The sequence below is a fragment of the Catharus ustulatus genome, chromosome 17 (assembly GCF_009819885.2).
Source record: "Catharus ustulatus isolate bCatUst1 chromosome 17, bCatUst1.pri.v2, whole genome shotgun sequence".
Lineage (NCBI taxonomy): Eukaryota > Metazoa > Chordata > Aves > Passeriformes > Turdidae > Catharus > Catharus ustulatus.
In genome coordinates, this window is record NC_046237.1 from 9,026,284 (window position 1) to 9,046,330 (window position 20,047).

At 50.5% G+C, this 20,047-nt stretch overlaps 1 protein-coding gene across 1 annotated transcript in view; it reads left to right on the top strand.

Annotated features, from left to right (window-relative positions):
- HNF4A (hepatocyte nuclear factor 4 alpha) overlaps positions 1 to 20,047 on the top strand; it is a 34,339-nt gene that overhangs the window by 12,236 nt on the left and 2,056 nt on the right. The window contains exons 2-9 of the mRNA XM_033074965.1: positions 8,147 to 8,321; positions 10,046 to 10,140; positions 12,163 to 12,269; positions 14,714 to 14,869; positions 17,739 to 17,826; positions 18,308 to 18,463; positions 18,724 to 18,960; positions 19,613 to 19,735. Of these exons, the coding sequence (XP_032930856.1) occupies positions 8,147 to 8,321; positions 10,046 to 10,140; positions 12,163 to 12,269; positions 14,714 to 14,869; positions 17,739 to 17,826; positions 18,308 to 18,463; positions 18,724 to 18,960; positions 19,613 to 19,735 (1,137 nt within the window). The remainder of the gene's footprint in view (positions 1 to 8,146; positions 8,322 to 10,045; positions 10,141 to 12,162; positions 12,270 to 14,713; positions 14,870 to 17,738; positions 17,827 to 18,307; positions 18,464 to 18,723; positions 18,961 to 19,612; positions 19,736 to 20,047) is intronic.

Consider the following 20,047-nt stretch of genomic DNA (forward strand, 5'->3'; position numbering starts at 1 on the left):
CAGGAGGGTTTGACAGTATGGCCTAAATACCCCTGTTTACAAAAAGTCTGACAAAACACAAGCCCTTGGCTTTATCTTTCCCGTTTGGAAATAGTCACCGAGCAAATATACTCAAGGCATGAAAGGAGGGGGGTTTGTATTGACTTTAGAAAAAGCTGTTCTTTAAAAACAGGAAAAAAAGCTCATCCTCGAGCTGTGCAGACTGGCTGCGAGACCCAAATGTCCTGTGGAGGGGCTTAAAGCCTGCCAGCTAATCTGTAGCAGTTCTGTGTGAACAAGTCATGCAGTAAACTGCTCTCTGTTAATTTTTTAATGCAGAATAAACAGGTCAAGAAATGATTAGCATGAGAATAAGTTGAGCTTAATTGGGAGAATCAGAAAAGATGAGAGGGAAGAGGCAAATTGGAGTTATCAGTTAACCACACAGAGTGGCTCTGCCTGCACAAACTCATGTTCCCTCTTGTTTTTCATCCCCTCTGAAGCTGCTTTTTTTTTTTTTTCCCCTTCCCTTGCTTAAATGATGAGCTAAAATTGCTGGTACAAGCACAATGAAAGCCCTTGTTTCTCCTTCTCATTTTCCCTCTGCAATGGCTGGCCAAATGAATCGCAGGTGATAAGGCTCCTACCTGGTTACTCCCGAGGTTCTCCCCAGAAAGGAAGCTGCTGACATTAAGTGCAAAATCCACTTTGTGCAAGTACCAGTGGTGTGCTCCAGTGCAGAATTCTCGGCATGATCCTGGGAGATCCAAGGACTGAGCAGACAGCTCCGTGGGCAAGGGGAAGAGCAGTCCTCGGGACTGCTTCAAGTGGAGTTTGGTCAGTGGTCGAAGATCTATATTCTCAGATAGGCAGGACTTTGTCCACAAACTGGAATTTGAAATTTCAAAGGGGAAAAAAAAAAAGGCAGAAGGGACCTTTGCATGTGTGGAGATGACTACGCTGGTGACGTTCCCCTGGGACTTTTGTTCTTTGTCTTGTAGCTTGGGCTTCCTGCTTGCCCACGGCTCTGAAATGGCGACGGGCCCAGCAGGGCCCTGAGCGTGTTCAGGGCTTTGCTGCTCTGCACAGTTTTACACCTGAGCCCATCTCTGCTTCGTGTGCATGTGGGGGAAAAAAAAAGCCATGTGAAATATTGCAGCTCTGCAGTGGCCTTGGGGCTGTGAGTGCCACGGGAGCAGAGCTCTGGAGCAGCGCTGCCAGGGCCGGCGAGGGCATTGCCAGGGAGAGCTGAGCCTGGTCCTGCTGCCTCTGGGCACTGGCGTTTCTGCCAGGCATTTCTTAAGAGTGCAGAGCCGTGAGAGAGAAAAGCAAAGGGCAGGAGGGCCCCTGGTCGTGGTCCATGCTCAGAAAGTCTGCAGGCAGCCCCGGACTGGGGTTCCATTGGATCCATTCAGGCAGGGCTGTGTCCTGCATCAGGCAGCAGAGGTGGGCCAGCAGGAGCATAACACACACAGGGGCATCAAAAAGATGGGGCCAGGCTCCTCACAGGGTGCATGGCAGGAGATCAAGGGCATAAAAAGTGGAGAGAGGTTCAGCCAGTGTCTAACCATGAGGACAGACAAGCACCAGCAGGCTGCTGAGGCTGCTCTCCATCCTTGGAGGTGTTCAAAACCCAACCAGGTAAAGCTGCAAGGAAGCCATGCTGCTCTCAGCTTCCAGCAGGAGCCCGGAGCAGAGGCTCTGAGATCCCTTCCAATATCAATTTTCCTCTGATCCTACAACACCCTGTTCAAGAAGCAATAGAGAGGAGCCCCTTGATGGGAGCCTGCTCACCTGCTTGCCATGCAGAGCTAGCAAGCACAGTAAGTGACTGCATACTTACCAAAAAATGCCCTATTAAATACTCTGTTCCTGACACTCACCTACTGAGAAGCACAGATCGTATTTTCAGGGAATCCCCTTTAGGTTTGCATAAATTTACCAGATGGGGATATATAGATAAGGCAGAATTAGTGCCATGATGTACCAGTGTGGGGAAGGATTTACTGCTCAACAGATAAAAATTAAATAATCACATGGCAGAGAACAGGTCATGCCCAGAGCTGTCATAGTCTCATTTGCAACCATGTCCTGACATAGGAAACAGTGGGTGGAGTGAACAGAAAATGGCACAGGAGAGAGGAGAAAATCTGGGAGCTGAACTTCCCCCTAATCTGGGAACACCTACTAATGGGAGTCTTCCAGCTATGAGCTGTCTCTCTGTGGAATAAAAATGGCAAAACATCTTCTGTGGCCAGAAGTGTTTGAAACAGCCCCACAAGCAGCTGCTGACTCAAATCTCCCACCTAAAACAGCTACAGAGCTGTGGGTTCCTCTTGGCCAGTACAAGCCATGGCTCCATTGGCAAGCTGTCCCAAAAGTCACCAGACAAGGATGCAGGGGGAGACAAGGACTCCCCAGGCAGAAGACACCAGGGGAGACATTATTTCCAGCACAGTGCCCAGGGAGCAGCAGTGTGTTTCCATCAGAGCCCATCTCCAGGGCAGAGGAAGTGCCTGGTGTCCTTGGCTGGTCTGGCCCTCGACCTCCACACCAACATGAGGGATTTGGGAGGGGACACTGGTGACCCACAGAGGACACTGGCAGTGAGAAAACAACAGTCAACACGAGCCTGGGCGGAAAACACCACGTCCCATTGACAGCCCTGGCCTCGTGAGCCACCTAATGCTCTCCAAACTTCCCCGCTCCTTATCTGCTGCTCTCCCACACACGCTGCCTCTCTGACTTCTATTCCTGGCCCTTTTAATCCTTCCTGCCCGGGAAATAAACGGCCTTTGCAGCCTCCTTGCTCAGCAGGCTGTTGAAGCAAAAGGTTTGTTTTGCTGAGCAGAGCAGAACAGGCCCTGCTTTTACGATATTTTACTAGACGCTGTGACAAATCCTGCACATATTTGACCTGGTGTCTGTAGCATTTATCTAATCAAAGGGATCACCGTGGCCTGGCTGGGATTGGGATGGAGGTCCCTGGGATGAGGCTATGGAGGGGGTTATATTCTACTCTTGCATCTCCATACCAGTCTGCACATTATAAAACTGTTTTTTGGCAAGGAGTGTAGGTGCCTAAAGGAAGAGCCACCAGCACATGAGCTCTGGCCTGTCCCTCAGGAGCACTGACCAAATGGCCATTTCCCCTGCAGCAAAGGATCATTTATCACCATTCCCAAGTGAGAAAGCAGGGGCTCAGATTCACTCCTGCAGACCTGGAGCCTCAGGGTAGAAGAGCTGTTCAGAAGTGCTATGTAGGTCATGGTTTTGGGGGACAAAGGACTCCTTGAACAATTCCATACGCTCCTAAAATGGGAATTGAAATTCATCACTAGCATGACTGCCCAAAGGCATGCACTGGTGTGGAGCCAGAGACCTTGGATTCATGTTGTGGCAGTGATGGCACTGTGGCCAGGGCAGCGTGTGGTGCCAGTGGGGTTGGGGCTGCATTGGGGTGCCTGGGAAGAACAAACACAAGGCACAGGGAGCCCAGATCAGCAGCGTGTGCACTCAGAGGCTGCTGTTGCGAAACCACAGCGCTGTTTTCAATGCAAACTGATACCAAATCATTAATTGCTGCTTCTCTTGCACCATGCGGCCAGTGCCACTCAGAGATCGATTAAATTCCCACTCAATGATCTCACAATTGCACTGGAAAGTCTTGGTTCTGGCTGAAGTGAGGGAGTGATGTGCATGGGGAGCTGGGGAGGAGAGCACAGGCAGCTCTGCCACCCTGCCCAGCCCCAGCAGGGTCAGACCCAAGGTCTGGGCAGGGCACACACCCCTGTTGGTGCTAACAGCACACGGGCAGAAGGAAAACTCCTGCTGCTCTGCTGTAATATTTCATGAAACACTGATGACACATCAGCCAAAACCCAAGGCTGGAGGTGTCCAGCAGAATGATGTCAGCCGTGGGACAGGAACCACCCTGGTGATTCCAGGGTGTCTGTGCCACCCCTCAGCCCTGCCTGCTGTTTGGGTATGGCTGTAGAATGGGATCTGTTTATAGAGCATCCAGCCCCCTGTAAAACTTGGTTTGTAGGGAAGTAAAAGGATTCATAGGTTTTACTTTACATAGCAATGTGTAAATTTTCAGGCAGGATCTGACCTTCTCTGAGGGAAGAGAAAAGGAGAAGGAGTGGAAGGGATGGAGGGAGCAAGAGAAGGGAAAAGCAGGGGTGTAGGCAACCAGTGGTGAGGAGAGGAAGGCAATGACAGAGGTGGAGAACCTGGTAGGGTTTTTCCCAAGTTTTCCACCCCAGGTGGAAGTAAGAGCAACACCAGCAGCTCAGCATCAAGGTCAACAGCCCTTGGTGAGTGCCTGCTCGTGTGGTGCTGCCTGCACCCAAGAGCCAGGATCAGAAACGCCTTGAGATTCAATAATAAACAGTCAACAAGAATCACTGCTGCTCCACCAGAGGGGGGAAAAAAAAAAAAAAAACAGTTTAGTATTCAGCAATGGGTGAGATGATTAAAGATTAACCCCTGCCTCCACCCCTCTGGGAGTACAGGCCTTGAGGCTCAGCAAATCCTTTCAGAGAAATATCTGAATTAAAAGACAGCAGGTAGGGGACGCAGTGAAGGCAGAGGGAGGCAGGAGGGCCAATAGCCTGGGCCAAGGGAATCGGTACAATCTGGCCCGTGTTTGCCGAGGATAATGCGCCTTTCCAAAGCCCTCATAGACATGGAGATGGCAGATTACAGCGCAGCGCTCGACCCCGCGTACACCACCCTGGAGTTTGAGAACATGCAGGTGCTGGCCATGGGCAATGGTAAGTCCCCTCTGCCTTCTCCCCTTGCTGGGTGGGATGAGCCAGAGGCTGCAGGAGGAGAAGTCCCTGGGGTGGCCACAAAAATGTTCCTGGGGAGGGAAGGGATGTCAGATGGGGAGCTCGCAGGGGGAAATGGAGCGGGGAGAGCAGAGCTGTGTTTGGGATTGGTGGGATGGTGTCTGCAGCCCAGAGCCCCTAGGAACAGGCACACACCAGGAATGAGAGGTTCCCTCCAGACATTCAGCCCAGGGAGTGGGGCTGGGGCTGAACACGGTGGGGGTCTCCCAGACCCCAGCCAAAAGTTCCTGTGTGAAGTGCTGGTTCACCAGATAGACAACTGACCCTGTGTCTCCAGAGCTGGGAGCCAGTGCCTGGAGCAGAAAGGCATTTAGCACCTGGTCGGGGTGAAAATCACTATGAGAAGTGATTTAGGCACTGCCACTGCAGCTGTTGAGAGGCCACAGCCCTTCCCCAGTGCAGCTCTGGGGTGTGGGGTGGCATCCCCTTTCCTGGCTCAGCCCCCAGTGACAGGGACAAGGGGACCTGGAGGGCATAGACAGATGTTCCCATCCCTTCAGGAGGGCAGCATCACACCTAACCCTCCAGAATTCACAATGCTGGCCCACCCATTTGTGGACTGAAGAGTCTGGGTGATTAAATGCTCGGAGTAACAAGAGATTCCTTTCCAAGTCCCCCCTAAAGTCTCTCTATATGAGGTTAATGACTAAATGAAGCCACAGAGAGTGGCCCTCCGAGCCCTCTCCTCCCATGTGCTGTGTCACCAGGGCTGCTGGGCACCTCTGTCCCAGAAGGGCTGTGCTGGCTGTGTGGCCTCTCCCATCACAGCCTGTGTGTGTCTCCCCTGGGTTATGGCTCTGCTGTCAGGGATGTAACCCTGTGGTGCCAATGTGGTTCTGCAGTGCAATAACCCCCCACCACAGCCCCTTCTCCACTCCTGGGGGCTGTCCTACCCATTCAGGTGCCCCAGGGCCAGAAGTCACCCCCTTTGGTTGTGCTGATATCCATCTGGACACTGGGACAAGCTCAGGCCCTGCTCCCTCTGTGCCCCTCTCCCATCCAGCACACATCTACACGAGGGGCTGTGATCTGCCCTGCCCAGACCCAGGGCTCATGGAGCAGAGGGACAGGATGATTTCCTGTGACAAGATCCAGTGTGCTGTGACACTCCAGGGCTGGATGAGTCAGCCGGGGCAGGCAGCACCAACTCCTCTGTCCTGGGCCAGCTCCAGGACAGGAACAGCCCTTGCTTGCAGGGCTGTTTGGCACTGCAGCAGCTGCCCTGGAGGACACACCTCCTGCAGAACCTCCTGTGCCTCTTTTTGTGGCCAAGGACTGCATCAGAGCCCAGCCACTGCCCTGCACAGCTCTGCAGCTCCAGCCCCAGGGCAGCTGATCAGCAGGGACCAAGTTTGCCTCTCACGGGTAAAATGCATCCTGTATTCAGACAGGCTCAGGGACCTCTTCAGCAGCTCCTGTCCGAACACAAGGCTCAGCTGCAAGGTCTCAAAGTTTTTCTTTCCTCCATGTACCTTACCTCGAACCACTTGGTTGCAGCCAGAGCCCACATTTTTGGCACAAATTTGGCAAAATAAATTTAATTGGAAAATTATCCATTAGGCAATAATTTCATTGTCGTTGACTGTTAGACTGAGATGTTGCAATTTCTTCGGTAAGAGTGCCAGTTTTTCCTGTTCTGTGTTCATCTGATTACAGCATGATAGTTTGCTAAAAAGGAATTTATCTGGGCTGTCACAGATATACAAGTAATGGGATTACAGGCAGATCAGCGCTTTCTCTCACATCTAAGTCCTATCTTTAGCTGAAACTGGGAATTTGACTTTCCTTCTGGGGTGCCTGCATCCAGCTGAGCCCTCAGGATATGGATGAAGGATGTTTTCAGAAGCAAACTGCTCACAGGGACAAGAGACAGCCAGCACAGCCTTGGGAAAGCTCAGGGCTTTGGGAGTGGAGACAGGAGCTTTGCTCTGGTACTGCTGTAGCTGAGTGACAGGGTGTGCCAGGCAGGGACACAGACAGGCAGCAAACTGACTCAGCAAGAAGTACAGGAGGGACACGAGGAATTGGAAAGACAGGAAGCAGGCAGGGAAATGAAAGATGCTGCCAGAGGTAGGGAAGGCTCAAGAGCCCCTGTGCTTGCTCACTGCTGGTTCTGTGCCAGTGGCATGAACAGGATGTGCAATACCTGCTGAAATACTCTTTTCTTTGCAAAACAGGAGCTAAAAATTCAGCTCTGCCCCAACCAGACTTGCCATGTCCCCCCCAGCACCCACAGCTGGGCTGCCACGGGGGGCTGTGGCCCTTGCAGGGTGAGCCTTAACTGAGTCCCTACAAAAACCCAGAAATCAGGGGCCAATAGACTCAAGCACTAAAATCCCAGCAGGTTTCTATGGCTTTGTAGATCCTGGGTATGATTTGTGACGGGCATTTCAGCTGAGGGAGGGGGATGTGCCTGTGCTGACACAGAAAAACATCCATGGGAGGGGACAATTAGATCAACTGAATTAAGGGGCTGATCCCTTCAGCCTTGAGGTTTGTTTGGCTTGCTGGAGGGGTTTAGTGTAGCCCTTGTATGGTTTTTAGCCTTTCAGATGTCCTTTCCTCCAGAGGCTGCTGCAATTCTCTACCCTCCAGAAAAAAACTCCCTGCAAGTCTGTAAGGACTGCAAGACAAATCAATGTCCCCTGTGATCCTACCAGACTCTGGAAATACCCAGCCTACAGCCTTCTCCATGCCAGTGACACCTTTTTTCTTTAACCACTCCTTCCTTGCATGGGCAGCCTTTTCCCGCATGGGTTTTCCATCTGAAGTAATTTGAGTTTGTTATCTATCTAAGTCTTGTTTTCCCAAAGAAGGGCTGTGCAGGCTGGAGCTCCATGCGTGGAGAAGGGAACTGTTCATCTCATCTGCTCAGGCTGTCTTGGGCTCTTTCAGTGCTGTAACACAAACACCTCCCTAATAAATCAACTGCTCAACCTGAGCTGTAATACCTCAGCTTTAACTCTGCATTTTACCCTGGCCCACCACTGCAGGCCAAAGTGTCTGCAAAACCCCGAGGAATTTTGGCTCTACGCTGTGACTCCTGCAAATGGGCTTCCACTTTATCTGAAGGCATTGCTGCAGCCAGCAGCAATGGGATGAGGGGTCTCACTTTGATTAGAGGAAGTTTTAGTGCACCCAAAATGCAATTACTTAAGCACTGAGAGCTTACACACCTCTCTGCCTGGCCCCTGCCACACAGCCAGGCTGCAGCTCCTGCTTTCTCCAAGAGCCTCTGACTGACAGCCGAGTTAGCAAATGCTGGCTGTCTGTCTGACTGTCTTCTCCTTGCTGTGTCCTTCCCCAAGCAGACACGTCTCCATCAGAAGCAGCCAGCCTCAACAGCTCCAGCAGCATTGGGGTGAGCACGCTGTGTGCCATCTGCGGGGACCGCGCCACGGGCAAGCACTACGGGGCCTCCAGCTGCGATGGCTGCAAAGGCTTCTTCAGGAGGAGCGTCCGCAAGAACCACATGTACTCCTGCAGGTGAGGACACAGGGCACAGGGACAGACAGAGCAGCCCCTCACAGCTCAATGGCAAAACCCTCAAAGGGCAGCAGCATGGCCCTTCATCCTCTTCATCCTCCTCCACTTTCCCTGACCCAAGCCCTCAGCTGGGAGGGGTCAGTGACTGCTCTGACTTTGGCACTGCCCTCCACTGATCACTGGGTCAAGACCCTGGGAGGTCTTGCCCCACTCTTTAGGGCCAAGCACATGTTCTTGCTATAATGCATATGGCCAACCATGGATGGGGCCAGCAAGCAGCAAGGTGCCAGGGGAGAAGCCCCATTTCAGGGATTAGCACCTCACTGCTCAGTGCCCTGGCTGCAGCACACACCTTGCACTCCCTGGGCAATCCTTCCTCATCAGGAGATGGATGTGTGCCTGCCATCCATCTGCAGTGCTGTCACTGCTTGTTCCATGATACAAGAACACCAAGGGGTGCATGCACGACCTGCACCTTTCTGAGGATGAGGCACTCGTGTTGCTCCTGAAAATCACCAACTGCACCTCGTGCACTGGTGGTGGCCCATGGCACTCCTGTGCCATCAGCAGCTGTGACCTGCTTGCTGCTGGCTGTGAGCAAGTCACATGTGGAGAGTCACAGAGGAAACTGAAGAATCCTCAGCTCACAGTGCCTAAATCCCTTGGGCTTTCTGACTCAGTTACTCCTGATGGCCTGACAGCCACTAGCCATGAAGAGTAACATGACTCTAAAACCTGAGTGACAGAAGGAAGCCCCAGGTTCATGAGTGCCTGTGAAGCACATCATCATTTGCACCCCAGCTTATTTGGCTGCCCAGGGATCCCCTCTCCACAACTCTATCAGAAAAGCCAAGGTTCCCAGTTCTTTGGAAGCTGAGGCTTTTAAATGGACTACAGGAATATTTTAAAAGCTGCTTCCAGGCATCCATTTGGGCAAATCATATCTTGGGGCTTTAGAAAGCACACTAGAAGGAAGCCTTTCCAAAAGCTACAGATTTCAGCATGGCTGAGAGCCCTTCTCCAGCTCTGTACTCTTTTGTCTTTACTGTGGAAGCTGGATCAATCTGCTGTAAAATAGAGCAAATTTGCAAGTGAAATTCATGCTGCAAGTGGCCACCAGGCTTGTGAATCACACACATGGGAGATCAGTGTTGGGAGCTGTTTGCTTCCCAAGTCCTCTCTGAAGTGCAAGTGGCAGCAGAGTAGTTTTCACACCAGCAATGCTGTCCAGAGGTCAAAAACAACTTCTGAGAATCCCCTGGAGAGATGTGGGGACTTAAACTGACTTCTTAACCTCACAAATGGGCTACTACAACCTTCCACCTCTTTTAAAAATTCAGAATAAAGGCATTCTTCTTTCCATTCCACTGGGATCTGACTTACCACAGCACCTTCCAAGTTGGTTCTAACCCTCCTAGATCACAATTTTAACTTCCCTGGGCTTTGTTAGTCCACTACAGACATCCTATCCCTAATGGTTACCAAGACCAGCAGCCTGAGCTTCTGACTCAGTTCTAGTCTGTCCTTATGGAACATCCAGAGAGGGGATGGCTGAGATGTTTGGTGCAAAAAAAGAAACCACAGGCTAAAATTACAGACTGAGGCTCCTGTCTCAGGGTGAGCCCCTGGGCTCTGAGCATGTCTTCGAGCTTGGGGCTCTGTCTTGCCCTGCCTTCAGGCTGTCTTGCTGCTCCTCACACCTTTCCTTCTTTCTTTCTTGCCAGGTTTAACAGGCAGTGCGTGGTAGACAAAGACAAAAGAAACCAGTGCCGGTACTGCAGGCTCAAGAAGTGCTTCCGAGCAGGAATGAAGAAGGAAGGTGGGTGGCTGTGGCTCTTCCCCCAGCAGCTCTCCCTCACCTTGGCTGTGTGTTTGAGGGAGCCCAAGGCTGGTCCCTGCCAGGTGCACTCCTGCCCAGCCTCAGTGCTCTGCTGGGCACAGATCCTGGCCCCACCATGGGGATTTAGGGACACTCCTCACCTGCATCTCAGAACTGCCAGTGCTTGTGCACACAAATCACACCCAGGGCTCTTCAGCTCACTTGTGCTCACACTGACACACACAGCACACAGGCAGTGCATTGCAGGGGTTTGGGAATGCTTCTCCACATCACAGAGGAGCAGAAACTTCAAACAAAGAAGGCCTGTAAATTTGGAAAGACTTTGGTAAAACTGCTCCAAGTGCTGTTGTCCCAGAGTGACCACAAAACCCACAGCTGGATGGGTGAATTCAGCAAAAGTCACATTGACATTTTGCACCTGTTTTTTCCTGATGGATATATAGGTTCTTGCTGAGCCTCTGCAGAGAGGCATTGAGTTTAGTTTAGTTTCAGCTACAGCAGAAAGGATCCACAGTAAAGAGCATTTTTGCTATTTAACTGTATGAAGAGAGTAGAGCTATCCCTACATGGCCCATGCTCACCCCCCAGCTTCCCTCCCTCCCTGCAACCCTTTCAGGTCCCCATGTCCCCTTGTTTAGCCCCCTTTCAAGAAGTGGCAGGACAGCCTGGTGGCCTTGATGGTGGTTGGTGGAGGGACAAACTGCCAGGAGCAGAGGCATCCCCCAGAGCTCACCCCACTCATGTCTGCAGAGGGACAAATGGGAGCCATTTGGCCCTGTTATTCCATGCAGGGAAATTAAACCCCATGCTCCTCCCAGTTCACACAGCTTCAAGGAGAAACTTTGGAGTAAAAGGGTCCTTGAAGACAGCAGGGAAGTAGCAGTGGTACATTGGTGGCTGCAGGAAGACCTCTGAGCAGGAACATTTATTCCCTGTAAAAGGGAATGAGGTATCACAAGCAACTTTTCTTGACTTTTCCTGAAGAATATAGGAATCCTCCTCTCCATGCAGCTCATCCCCTGCCCAGAGCTGTGCTGCTGTCTGTTAATATTCAATAGAAGTTACATTAGGTGCATGACCAGCTAATACTGAGCAAACATTTGGAAAACATCATGGCGTGACTGAACTCGGGGGCCTGCCACTGATAACAAGCAGCATAACCTTGAGAGCTCCTATTTACAGCCGCTGACTGCAGGGCTTTTCTCCTGGCCCTGCCTCCTTATTGCTTTTTATCAGGCAGATTTATACATCGAGAACGTATCAATGCACAGAGCCACCAGCCCAAGGCAGGGACTTGCTGCTTCCCCTGCCATGGATCAATAGCTTATTTGGGCAGATGGATTTGAGTGGTGTGGCCAGGGGGAATTATTGCCAGCCCAGGCCTCGTGACAGAGCAGGCACATCCTCCCCCTCAAAGCCCTCGAGGCACACTGGGGTCAAACCTGTCCTGGGATGCTTTTACAATAAGGTGTGAGAGCTCTTTTGCTCTGGGTGGGTAAGCAGGAGCAGTTCTGCACTTCCTTCCTTATTGTAGTTGAGACAGAAGTTTTCCAGCTACACCTACCCAGTGCAGCAGCTTCCTGAATGGAGCTCACAGGAGTCATGTGGGCAAGGAAACCTTGCAGATACTCCTCCATTTCACACATCAGCTTTGGGCTGCATACACGAGCATGGCCACCGTTACAAACCCCATATCATGAAATGAAAAAACTCAGATCCTTTGCCAGGAAATTTTTCCTCACTGAGCTCTACAGGTGTTTGGGTTCTGAATCTACCCCATCCCTGGAAAGTCTAATAAAGCAAATAAGAAATCAGATCCACCAGATGTAGTCAGCTCTCGTTGGCATGCCATCACAAACCAGACACAGCTGCACCTCCGCCCTGCCTGGCAGGGAAGCTGGGAAACTGCAGTGAAGGAAGGGGAACGCCAAAAGTCTATGCTAGTTTTCAGTGTGCTCTGCCATGAACGACCTGCAGCTCAGCCAAAATCCTCTCTTGCAGCTGTACAAAATGAACGGGACCGAATCAGCACCCGCAGGTCAAGTTACGAGGACAGCAGCTTGCCCTCCATCAATGCCCTCCTGCACGCAGAAGCCCTGGCACAGCAGGTACCTCTTCCTTCTTCTTTAGCAAATCAAAAGCACCAGGCACTAGCTGGCTTGTGGAGCCAGAGCCAGCTGAGTATTTAATGGCTGAGTCTTCAAATTATCACCTCTTTTCTAAGCAGCTTATCTGCCAACTCAACACTGATTTTTCAAAAATCATTTGTTACCTGAAACCATTCCTTTAAATCTCCTCAGCTGTAACAATATGCAATGATTTGTTCTGCTTTAACGGGACACAGGAAGGCTGGAGAGCCTGATGGAAGAAAATAGAGCAGAACCATTGCAATCTGAAGAGCTGTGGTGCCTTAGCCCACGAGGGGCTGGCCTTGCATGAGCAGCCTCCCTTCCCCTTGAGCTGTGAGGAACTTTGGATTCCTGCACAGTTTCACAAGGAATCAGTTTCCTGCTTGTTTTATGCACATACCTTTTCCAGTGCTTGCTTGAAATTCCCTGTTTCCACTCACATACTGCCAAGATTTCTTTCCTAGAGTGTTCACATTGAAAAGATGACTCTGATTTAAGAGCCTGGACACTGCAAATGGTGTAGACAGCTCAGCACTCTCTGGGAGGACACAGGACAGGATGGGAACACACAGCTGTGGGCAGGGTTTCCCTGTGAGAACAAGTGATGGGGATGGAGCTGTGCTGGAGGCAGGAGCTGCACTCTTCATGGGAGCTGGGAAGAGCAGCACTGTGTGTCCTGGGGAAGGTGAACAGGGGGTTGAGCTGGCAGTCCATGCTGCTTCAAGGGTCACGCTGCCCTGAAGGCTGCCCTGGGAGATGCTCCAGGACAGGATGTGCTGTTCTCTGGGCTCCACATCAGGCTCAGGCTGTAAGATCCACTTCCCCAAGGAGGGGATATGCCAGAAGAACCAATCTCACACACAAAAAGCACATCCAATCTCATCCCACATCTCATCCTGTCCCATGCAGGCCCTAATGCATTTATATACCCTATAAAATAAGATTGATGCTGCTGCCAGAGGTGTGAGGCAATGGGGTCTCCAGTCACCAAAGCTACAAGGGAGGGACATTTCTGGGGCTCAGAGCCCTGCAGTGCCATCCCATGTGAGCAGGGTCTGCTGATAAAAACTACAACCATGGACAAATCCAGGGGAGCTCCTTCTCTCCCGCAGAGCACAGAGAGACTCATTAAACAAGTCAGGCTCCAGCACGGTAATTGGTAACTTTTATGTGCCTGGCTAATTAGAACAAGATACTGCTGAGGAGCTGCTTTCTCCAAGATCTAGGGTCACTCACTCAGAGGTCTTTATTTATTTGCTAAGCCTTCCGGGCCCTCTGATTAGGGTAATACATGGTGAGATTTTTACAATCTTATTTATTCAATAATAGCTGGTGAGCTGGAAAGCCTCCAGGTAATACAACCTGGAAAAAAAAAAAACCCAAACCAAAAACGTAGGTGGCATTTGAATTCCACTTCCTTGGGGAGGCTGGCAGGGTCCAAGCTGAAAATGCTGGCAGGAACAGGACAGGAAGAGCTGATGTTGTACAAGAGCATAGAGGGCAGGCAGAGGGCAGTGATGGGGTTGAGTTAGTTGCTTACAGAAGCATGAGGATAAAGTAGTGACTAAGGGCAAATTTTTAGATGACCTGTGTGAGCAGCTATGCATGAGAAGCAGGCAGGAGGTTGGGTGCCTGGTTTGGGGGAGATGTCCTGTCCAGCTCTGTGTGACAGTACTCGCAGAGTTGTCAGGTTTGCCCTTTGCAAGTGAACTGGCAATCACAAATAATTTGCTGTGTAATAAATGTGACCTGTGTTGTGGGCATGTTTGCACTTGCCCAGCTGTGCCAAAAGGACCTGAAAGCCAGTGGGAGGTGGGAGACTGTTATCTTTAAAGTCTGCCTTTCGCTATTCAAAGCGGGTGATGTCAAATGCTAATGACCTGGTGCTCACAGAGAGCAATGTCAGACCTAGAAAGCTGCAGCCTGGTGTGCTCATGATGACTCAGGAGAGGAGCAGAGCCTGCTTGCCTCCTGTGGAAAGCAGACACAGCAGCTCTGGCCAAGCACTGCCTCTGGAGCAGGGTGGAAGGGGGAGCAGTTCTCTGCATTTTGGTGGGACCAAGTAGCTTGTCCTTTCTGCTGGTGAGGCTGACTGCCACACAAGCCCCTCTGCTCCCTCCTGGATCTTGGCTGAGCACATTTGTTCAGTGGGAGGAAGATCCTGGCTTCAGGAATGTTTCTTCTGTGCTCTCCAGCCTATTAAAGATGATCCACAGCCTCTGCTCTGCAGCGTTTCACATTCACAGATCCCCAAGCTGATCTCAGTTTAAATGAGAATTGTTGGGTCACCTATTCTGGGAGCTGGGTGTGTGCAACAGAAAAATGTAATTGTGATTTCTGGAGTCTGTGTCCACACAACCCATGGGCTGGGGATTTTCCTCTCTGTGGCACTGAAAGCTGAAGGATCTCTTCTCTCCATCCAGATATCCTCCCCAGTTCCTGTGCTCAACGGAGACATCCGAGGGAAAAAGATTGCCAACATTTCTGACGTGTGTGAGTCCATGAAGCAGCAGCTGCTGGTGCTGGTGGAGTGGGCCAAGTACATCCCCCCCTTCTGTGAGCTGCCCCTGGATGACCAGGCAAGTCCCCCCATCCACCCCACCTCCCTGCCCTGGTAAACACAGCAGGGATCCAAAGGCAGCTGAGACCTTCAAAGAAAATGCTCATTGTGCACTCTGTTATCCTGACTGCTTCAGCTGATTGGGAGCAGCATCCATACAATGCCAGCACGGGCCAGGCATCCATACAATGCCAGCATGGGCCACTTGCATGTGCCACTAATCAGCCATGAGCACTGCCAGATAACACTGAGCTTGAATTAGGTCGTTATCAGATGAGCATTTTGGGGTCAGCCAGTCATTTATTAATTATGGTTTGCACAGCACTTTGGGAACCTGAATTGCTATACAGGTGCTTGGGGTAATCAGAATTAGCAGGAGAGATTTCTGGCCTAAGGTCTGCCCAAAATTTAAATTCTGCTCTCTTGCTGCTTCCTGCTTAAGGGTGTGTTTGTATCCGTGCTCCCAGCATGGAATTTTGAAGCCAAACACTAGCTTGCTCCCAAGGCAGTAGAAAATCTTTTTCCAGATTAAAAAGCAAGAATATATTTGCATTTAACAGAAACTACTGAAATGACATTTGTGGGTTCCCTAATGAGGATAAGCACGGTGGGTTTGGTGTCTGTAGAACTGCATTGCAGCATCTCAGGCAGCCTCACAGAGGGACAAGGAGAGGCTCCCATGGAAGTCTGAATTTCAGAGGTCTGCAACAGGTGTTGAAGGACATGATGTGTGCCCAGCCTTGAGCAGCACTTCTGGCAGGGCCAGCACAGGTCCTGTCACAGTGGGAAGGTGTTTCCAGTCTGTCCAGTGTGCAGTCCCCAAACCAGCATGTGTTCTCTTCAGCTAGGATCAGTCTCCAGCCTCTAATTACCTAGAGGTAATTTTTATATAATGAAGAAAAAGGATATCCAGTTGAAAGTATCCAGCTGTCAAAACCCCCTAAATCCTAAATCTGAGCTCTTTAGTGACCACCCAGCAGCTCCTAGAGCTCTGGGGATTTCAGTGCTCTTAAAATGGGAGCATGTTTCCTTCTTTTCTATTGTGTGCAAAAGCGAAATTGTTTACAATTATAAGAAATCTGTTAAATTGATAAGGAAAATACAATTCATAACTTACAGAATACAATTCATAACTTACAGAAACCAAAAAGGGACTCCAATGGCAAATGCCATTGGCACAGCAAACAGGCTGCAGCCCAGCACAGCCCTGGGGCTGCTCTGCACAACCCATCAAGGATGTGATCATCCTTGTGCCATTTGGAACAGAGGCCCTAAACCTGGCCAATAACTCTGCAAACTACAGCAACTTCCACATGAGCTCATTTTACAGTTGTGGGGCTGCAAAATTCCTCAAAGGAGAAAACAAAACCTCAAGATGGCACAGTTTGAACCCTGCCTTCCCACGAGGGAGGGGCTGCTCCACAGGCATGAAATAGATCTCTTTTTGTAGCAAAGATCATGCCCAACCCCTCCTTCTCCTTCTGCACCAAAATGTCAAAACTACCATGTTTGGTGGGGCAAAGCCATTTCATCTCAAAATTCAAGTTCTGCTTTGTTGTGTTCCAACTGTATATTTATCCTAGTTCACAATGGAACACTGCATCTCAGGTTCATCACTGCAAGAACAAATATCAAATGAGATGCTTTGCCCTTCTTGAAGTCATTCACTTTAACCCTGCTCAAACAAGGAAATTTTATGGACACAAAAAAGGTGGTTACAAACCTAACTTTATTGAATTTGCAATAGGCAGGAAATTTCTAGGTGAGAGCTTCACTGCTCCCTGGGACTGGCAGTTTTTCCCTTGTCAAAGTTTTGTCAGGTAGGAAAGCTCAGTTTTGTGCAGCTCTGGTAATTCCAAGCAGCTCAGCTAACATATCCACCCATGTTTGGACAGTGATAGAGGGAGGCTAGATTTTGGCATCTAGATAAAGATTCCCCAGTATCATGTGTGCACAATCTTTTTGCAAGGATCTCTACTCTGTTTATTTTGCATAGCCTTTTTTACCATCTGGGGATGGAAAGAAAATCCCTCTCCTAGACATCAGCATCTTTCCTAACCAGAGCTCTCTTCTATGGGTGACACATTCTCTTGGCATTTGTGGTAGAGTGAGACTTCTCTTGGCTTTGACAGATGCTGAATGTGACACCCTGGAAAGGGGGACCATTCCCATCAGGACATACTTTTCAGCATTTCTCTATTAATGTTTAATGATTGTTTTCTCCAGCAGAAGCTCCTGGCTGGACATTAAGAAGCCTCTGTGTCAGGATGTCCAATCGTTAACTTCTCTTTCTGCCTAAATCTCTGAAATTTTTAACTGAAGGAGGGCAAAAGATTCAGAACATTCTCAGGAGCCACTGGAGGGTGTAAAGTGAAACACTTCAATCATTAACATCAGGGGAGAAAAACATCCCTTTGGCTTCCCTGTCCCCAGTTCCTGTGGCTGTGGGGATGCATGGCCAGGGGGTGACCCCCTGACCAGCTGGCCATGGGTCCCCATGGGTGTGATTTCAGTGGGAGCTGGGCACAGCCCAGAGGCACAGCAGCTGCTCCCCACTTCAGGGCATGGAGGGTGATCCCTGGTTCTGCACTTAGGAGCTGTCTGCAAACAGCCCACACTGGTGGCAGGTCCTGGGACAGTCCAGCATGGTCTTGACATGTGTCCTGAATATGGGATATTTCAGGAGCTGTCTGCTATCTGCTGGTTCTACTGGATTTATAACTGGTTTAGCACAGACTTTTTTTGGTCTCTTTCTCTGCCAGTAACTGCCCTCACTCCCCATCCTTGAGTGCAGTACAGGAATGCTGAGCTTTCCCTCTTGCTTACATGAAATCACAGCTCTGTCTCAGTCTCTGTATCACCCAAATAACTTTTCCCTGCCCTTGCAGGTAGCACTGCTACGTGCACACGCAGGAGAGCATCTGTTACTGGGAGCTGCCAAGAGGTCCATGATGTTCAAGGATGTCTTGCTGCTAGGTAAAAATTGCACTTCTGCTCCCAGCCCATCTGCTTCTGTGATGCTTCCCTGCTGGGGTGAAGGAGAGGGTGGTTCAGTGTTTGTGGACATCCTTTTTGCAGGGTGGTGGCTTGAGCTGCTCTGTATTTTAGCAAGCCCAGTACAACCTTTGGGTGCAGCCGGGCCTGGCTGACATTGACAAAAGACTGTGGCAAAGTTGGGGACTCTGTGAACATTCATGGTTCACCTCCAGGTCTGTGTAAGAAAAAAGCTCTCACTCCTTGTTCAGCTTTTCCTCACTTGAGTGGCTCCTGTCTAGTGAGAAGCTGCTCTGAAAATTTGTGGTGTTCTGAGACAGGGTAGGGGCTGAAGGAGGAACTCCTTAACTCCTCCACCCCCAGAAATATCTCAGGATTAGTTACCTGCATTTTGAACTCCTTGTCACCCCGGCCAAGTGTTGAGCAATGACGAGGTGACGGTCTCTGTGCTGCTTGTCTGAAGGAAACGATCACATCATCCCGCGGAACTGCCCCGAGCTGGTGGAGGTGAACCGCGTGGCCATCCGCATCCTGGACGAGCTGGTCCTGCCCTTCCAGGAGCTGCAGATCGATGACAATGAATATGCCTGCTTGAAAGCCATCATCTTCTTTGACCCAGGTATGCCCCAGCTTGGTGAGGGTTACCGTCAGAGGGGCCTGGTCTGGATTATGCTGACTAACACCAGTCTTGAGTCTCCTATCTGGGCCAACCTGTTCTTAGAGAGGGAGGGGAGAAGTCAGTCTGAGAAGAGAAAAATTGTCCATCACAGCAGACGATGGGGAATCAGGCAGCTCACCTCAGGCTGTGCCCAGACTGTGCTGTCAGTGACAGGCAGCCCCAGGGAAGCAGCCTGGAGAGCTTTCTGTGTGCTGTTGCAGATGCCAAGGGGCTGAGTGACCCGTCCAAGATCAAGAGGATGCGGTACCAGGTGCAGGTGAGCCTGGAGGATTACATCAACGACCGGCAGTACGACTCGCGGGGCCGCTTCGGCGAGCTGCTGCTGCTGCTGCCCGTGCTGCAGAGCATCACCTGGCAGATGATAGAGCAGATCCAGTTCGTCAAGCTCTTTGGCATGGCTAAGATTGACAACCTGCTGCAGGAGATGCTGCTGGGAGGTGAGTACTTGGGGTCTGACAAGAGGCCTCTCAGCACTCCCTGATTACTGTCCCCTTGAGACCCTCCTTAGCCACTGCTACCTGTCTAGAAAAGTTAGAGACAGCCAGTCTGCAGGTCAGCCCTTGACTTAAAAATCACCTCCCCTGTCCAGGACAGGAGTAACCACTGTCTTCTCACCTAAAGAGATGCGTTAGCTGTGCCTCTGTTTACAGAGGGGCATCCCCAGCCCTGTGCACACAGACAAGCCTTGCTGTGCACCCCCAGACTCCTACCTGGCAGCCATTTCACCAATCCTCCTCTGTCAGAAGGGACTCCTCAAAACAAAAATATCTGAAAGCTCAGGTTGAAAGAACATCCTAGATTTTTTAGTGGGAGCATCCAATGGGACAAAATAAAATGAGAAGTTCCCACTGTGGTATTCTTCACGTGGAGGTGTGACTAAGGAATATAATCCTGTATAAAAGGATGTGCAGGCAGCAGGCAGGGGTTAGTTAGTTCAAGGCATCCATGGAGGAAAAAGGAAAGGGAGTGCTCCAGTCACCTGTGCACAAGCTGATCATGCACAAAGCCTTGTTCACTTGGGTGCAGTGGGTCTGAGCTGTCTCCTTCTGCCATTGTGGCAATTAATGTCCTCTGCACTAATGTCCTTAGGCTCATCGAGTGAAGCGCCGCACGCCCACCACCCCCTGCACCCCCATCTGATCCAGGAGAACCTGGGAACAAACGTCATTGTGGCCAACACAATGCCTCCTCAGATGCACAACGGGCAGATGTGTGAGTATATCCAGGCAGAAACTCCCAGGAGAAACCAGGGAGTGCCAACAGAGGTAGTTTCTACCTTGCAAGGAAATCTGCAAGCAGCACAAAGTCTCTGGTAATGAGCGTGTGAGAAATTCTTATGCAGAAAGGAGGGAAAGACAAACAGAGAGGTGGGTTAGGTTAGGTTAGATTAGATTAGATTAGGCCAGACTAACTGATTCAACAAGATCCTCCTTGGCAGACTGTAACTTTTACATAGCCCTTAAGGGATGAATGATTTTATCCAGAGCTTAGTGAAATCAGTGTAAAGGCTCCCCTTCCCTAGAG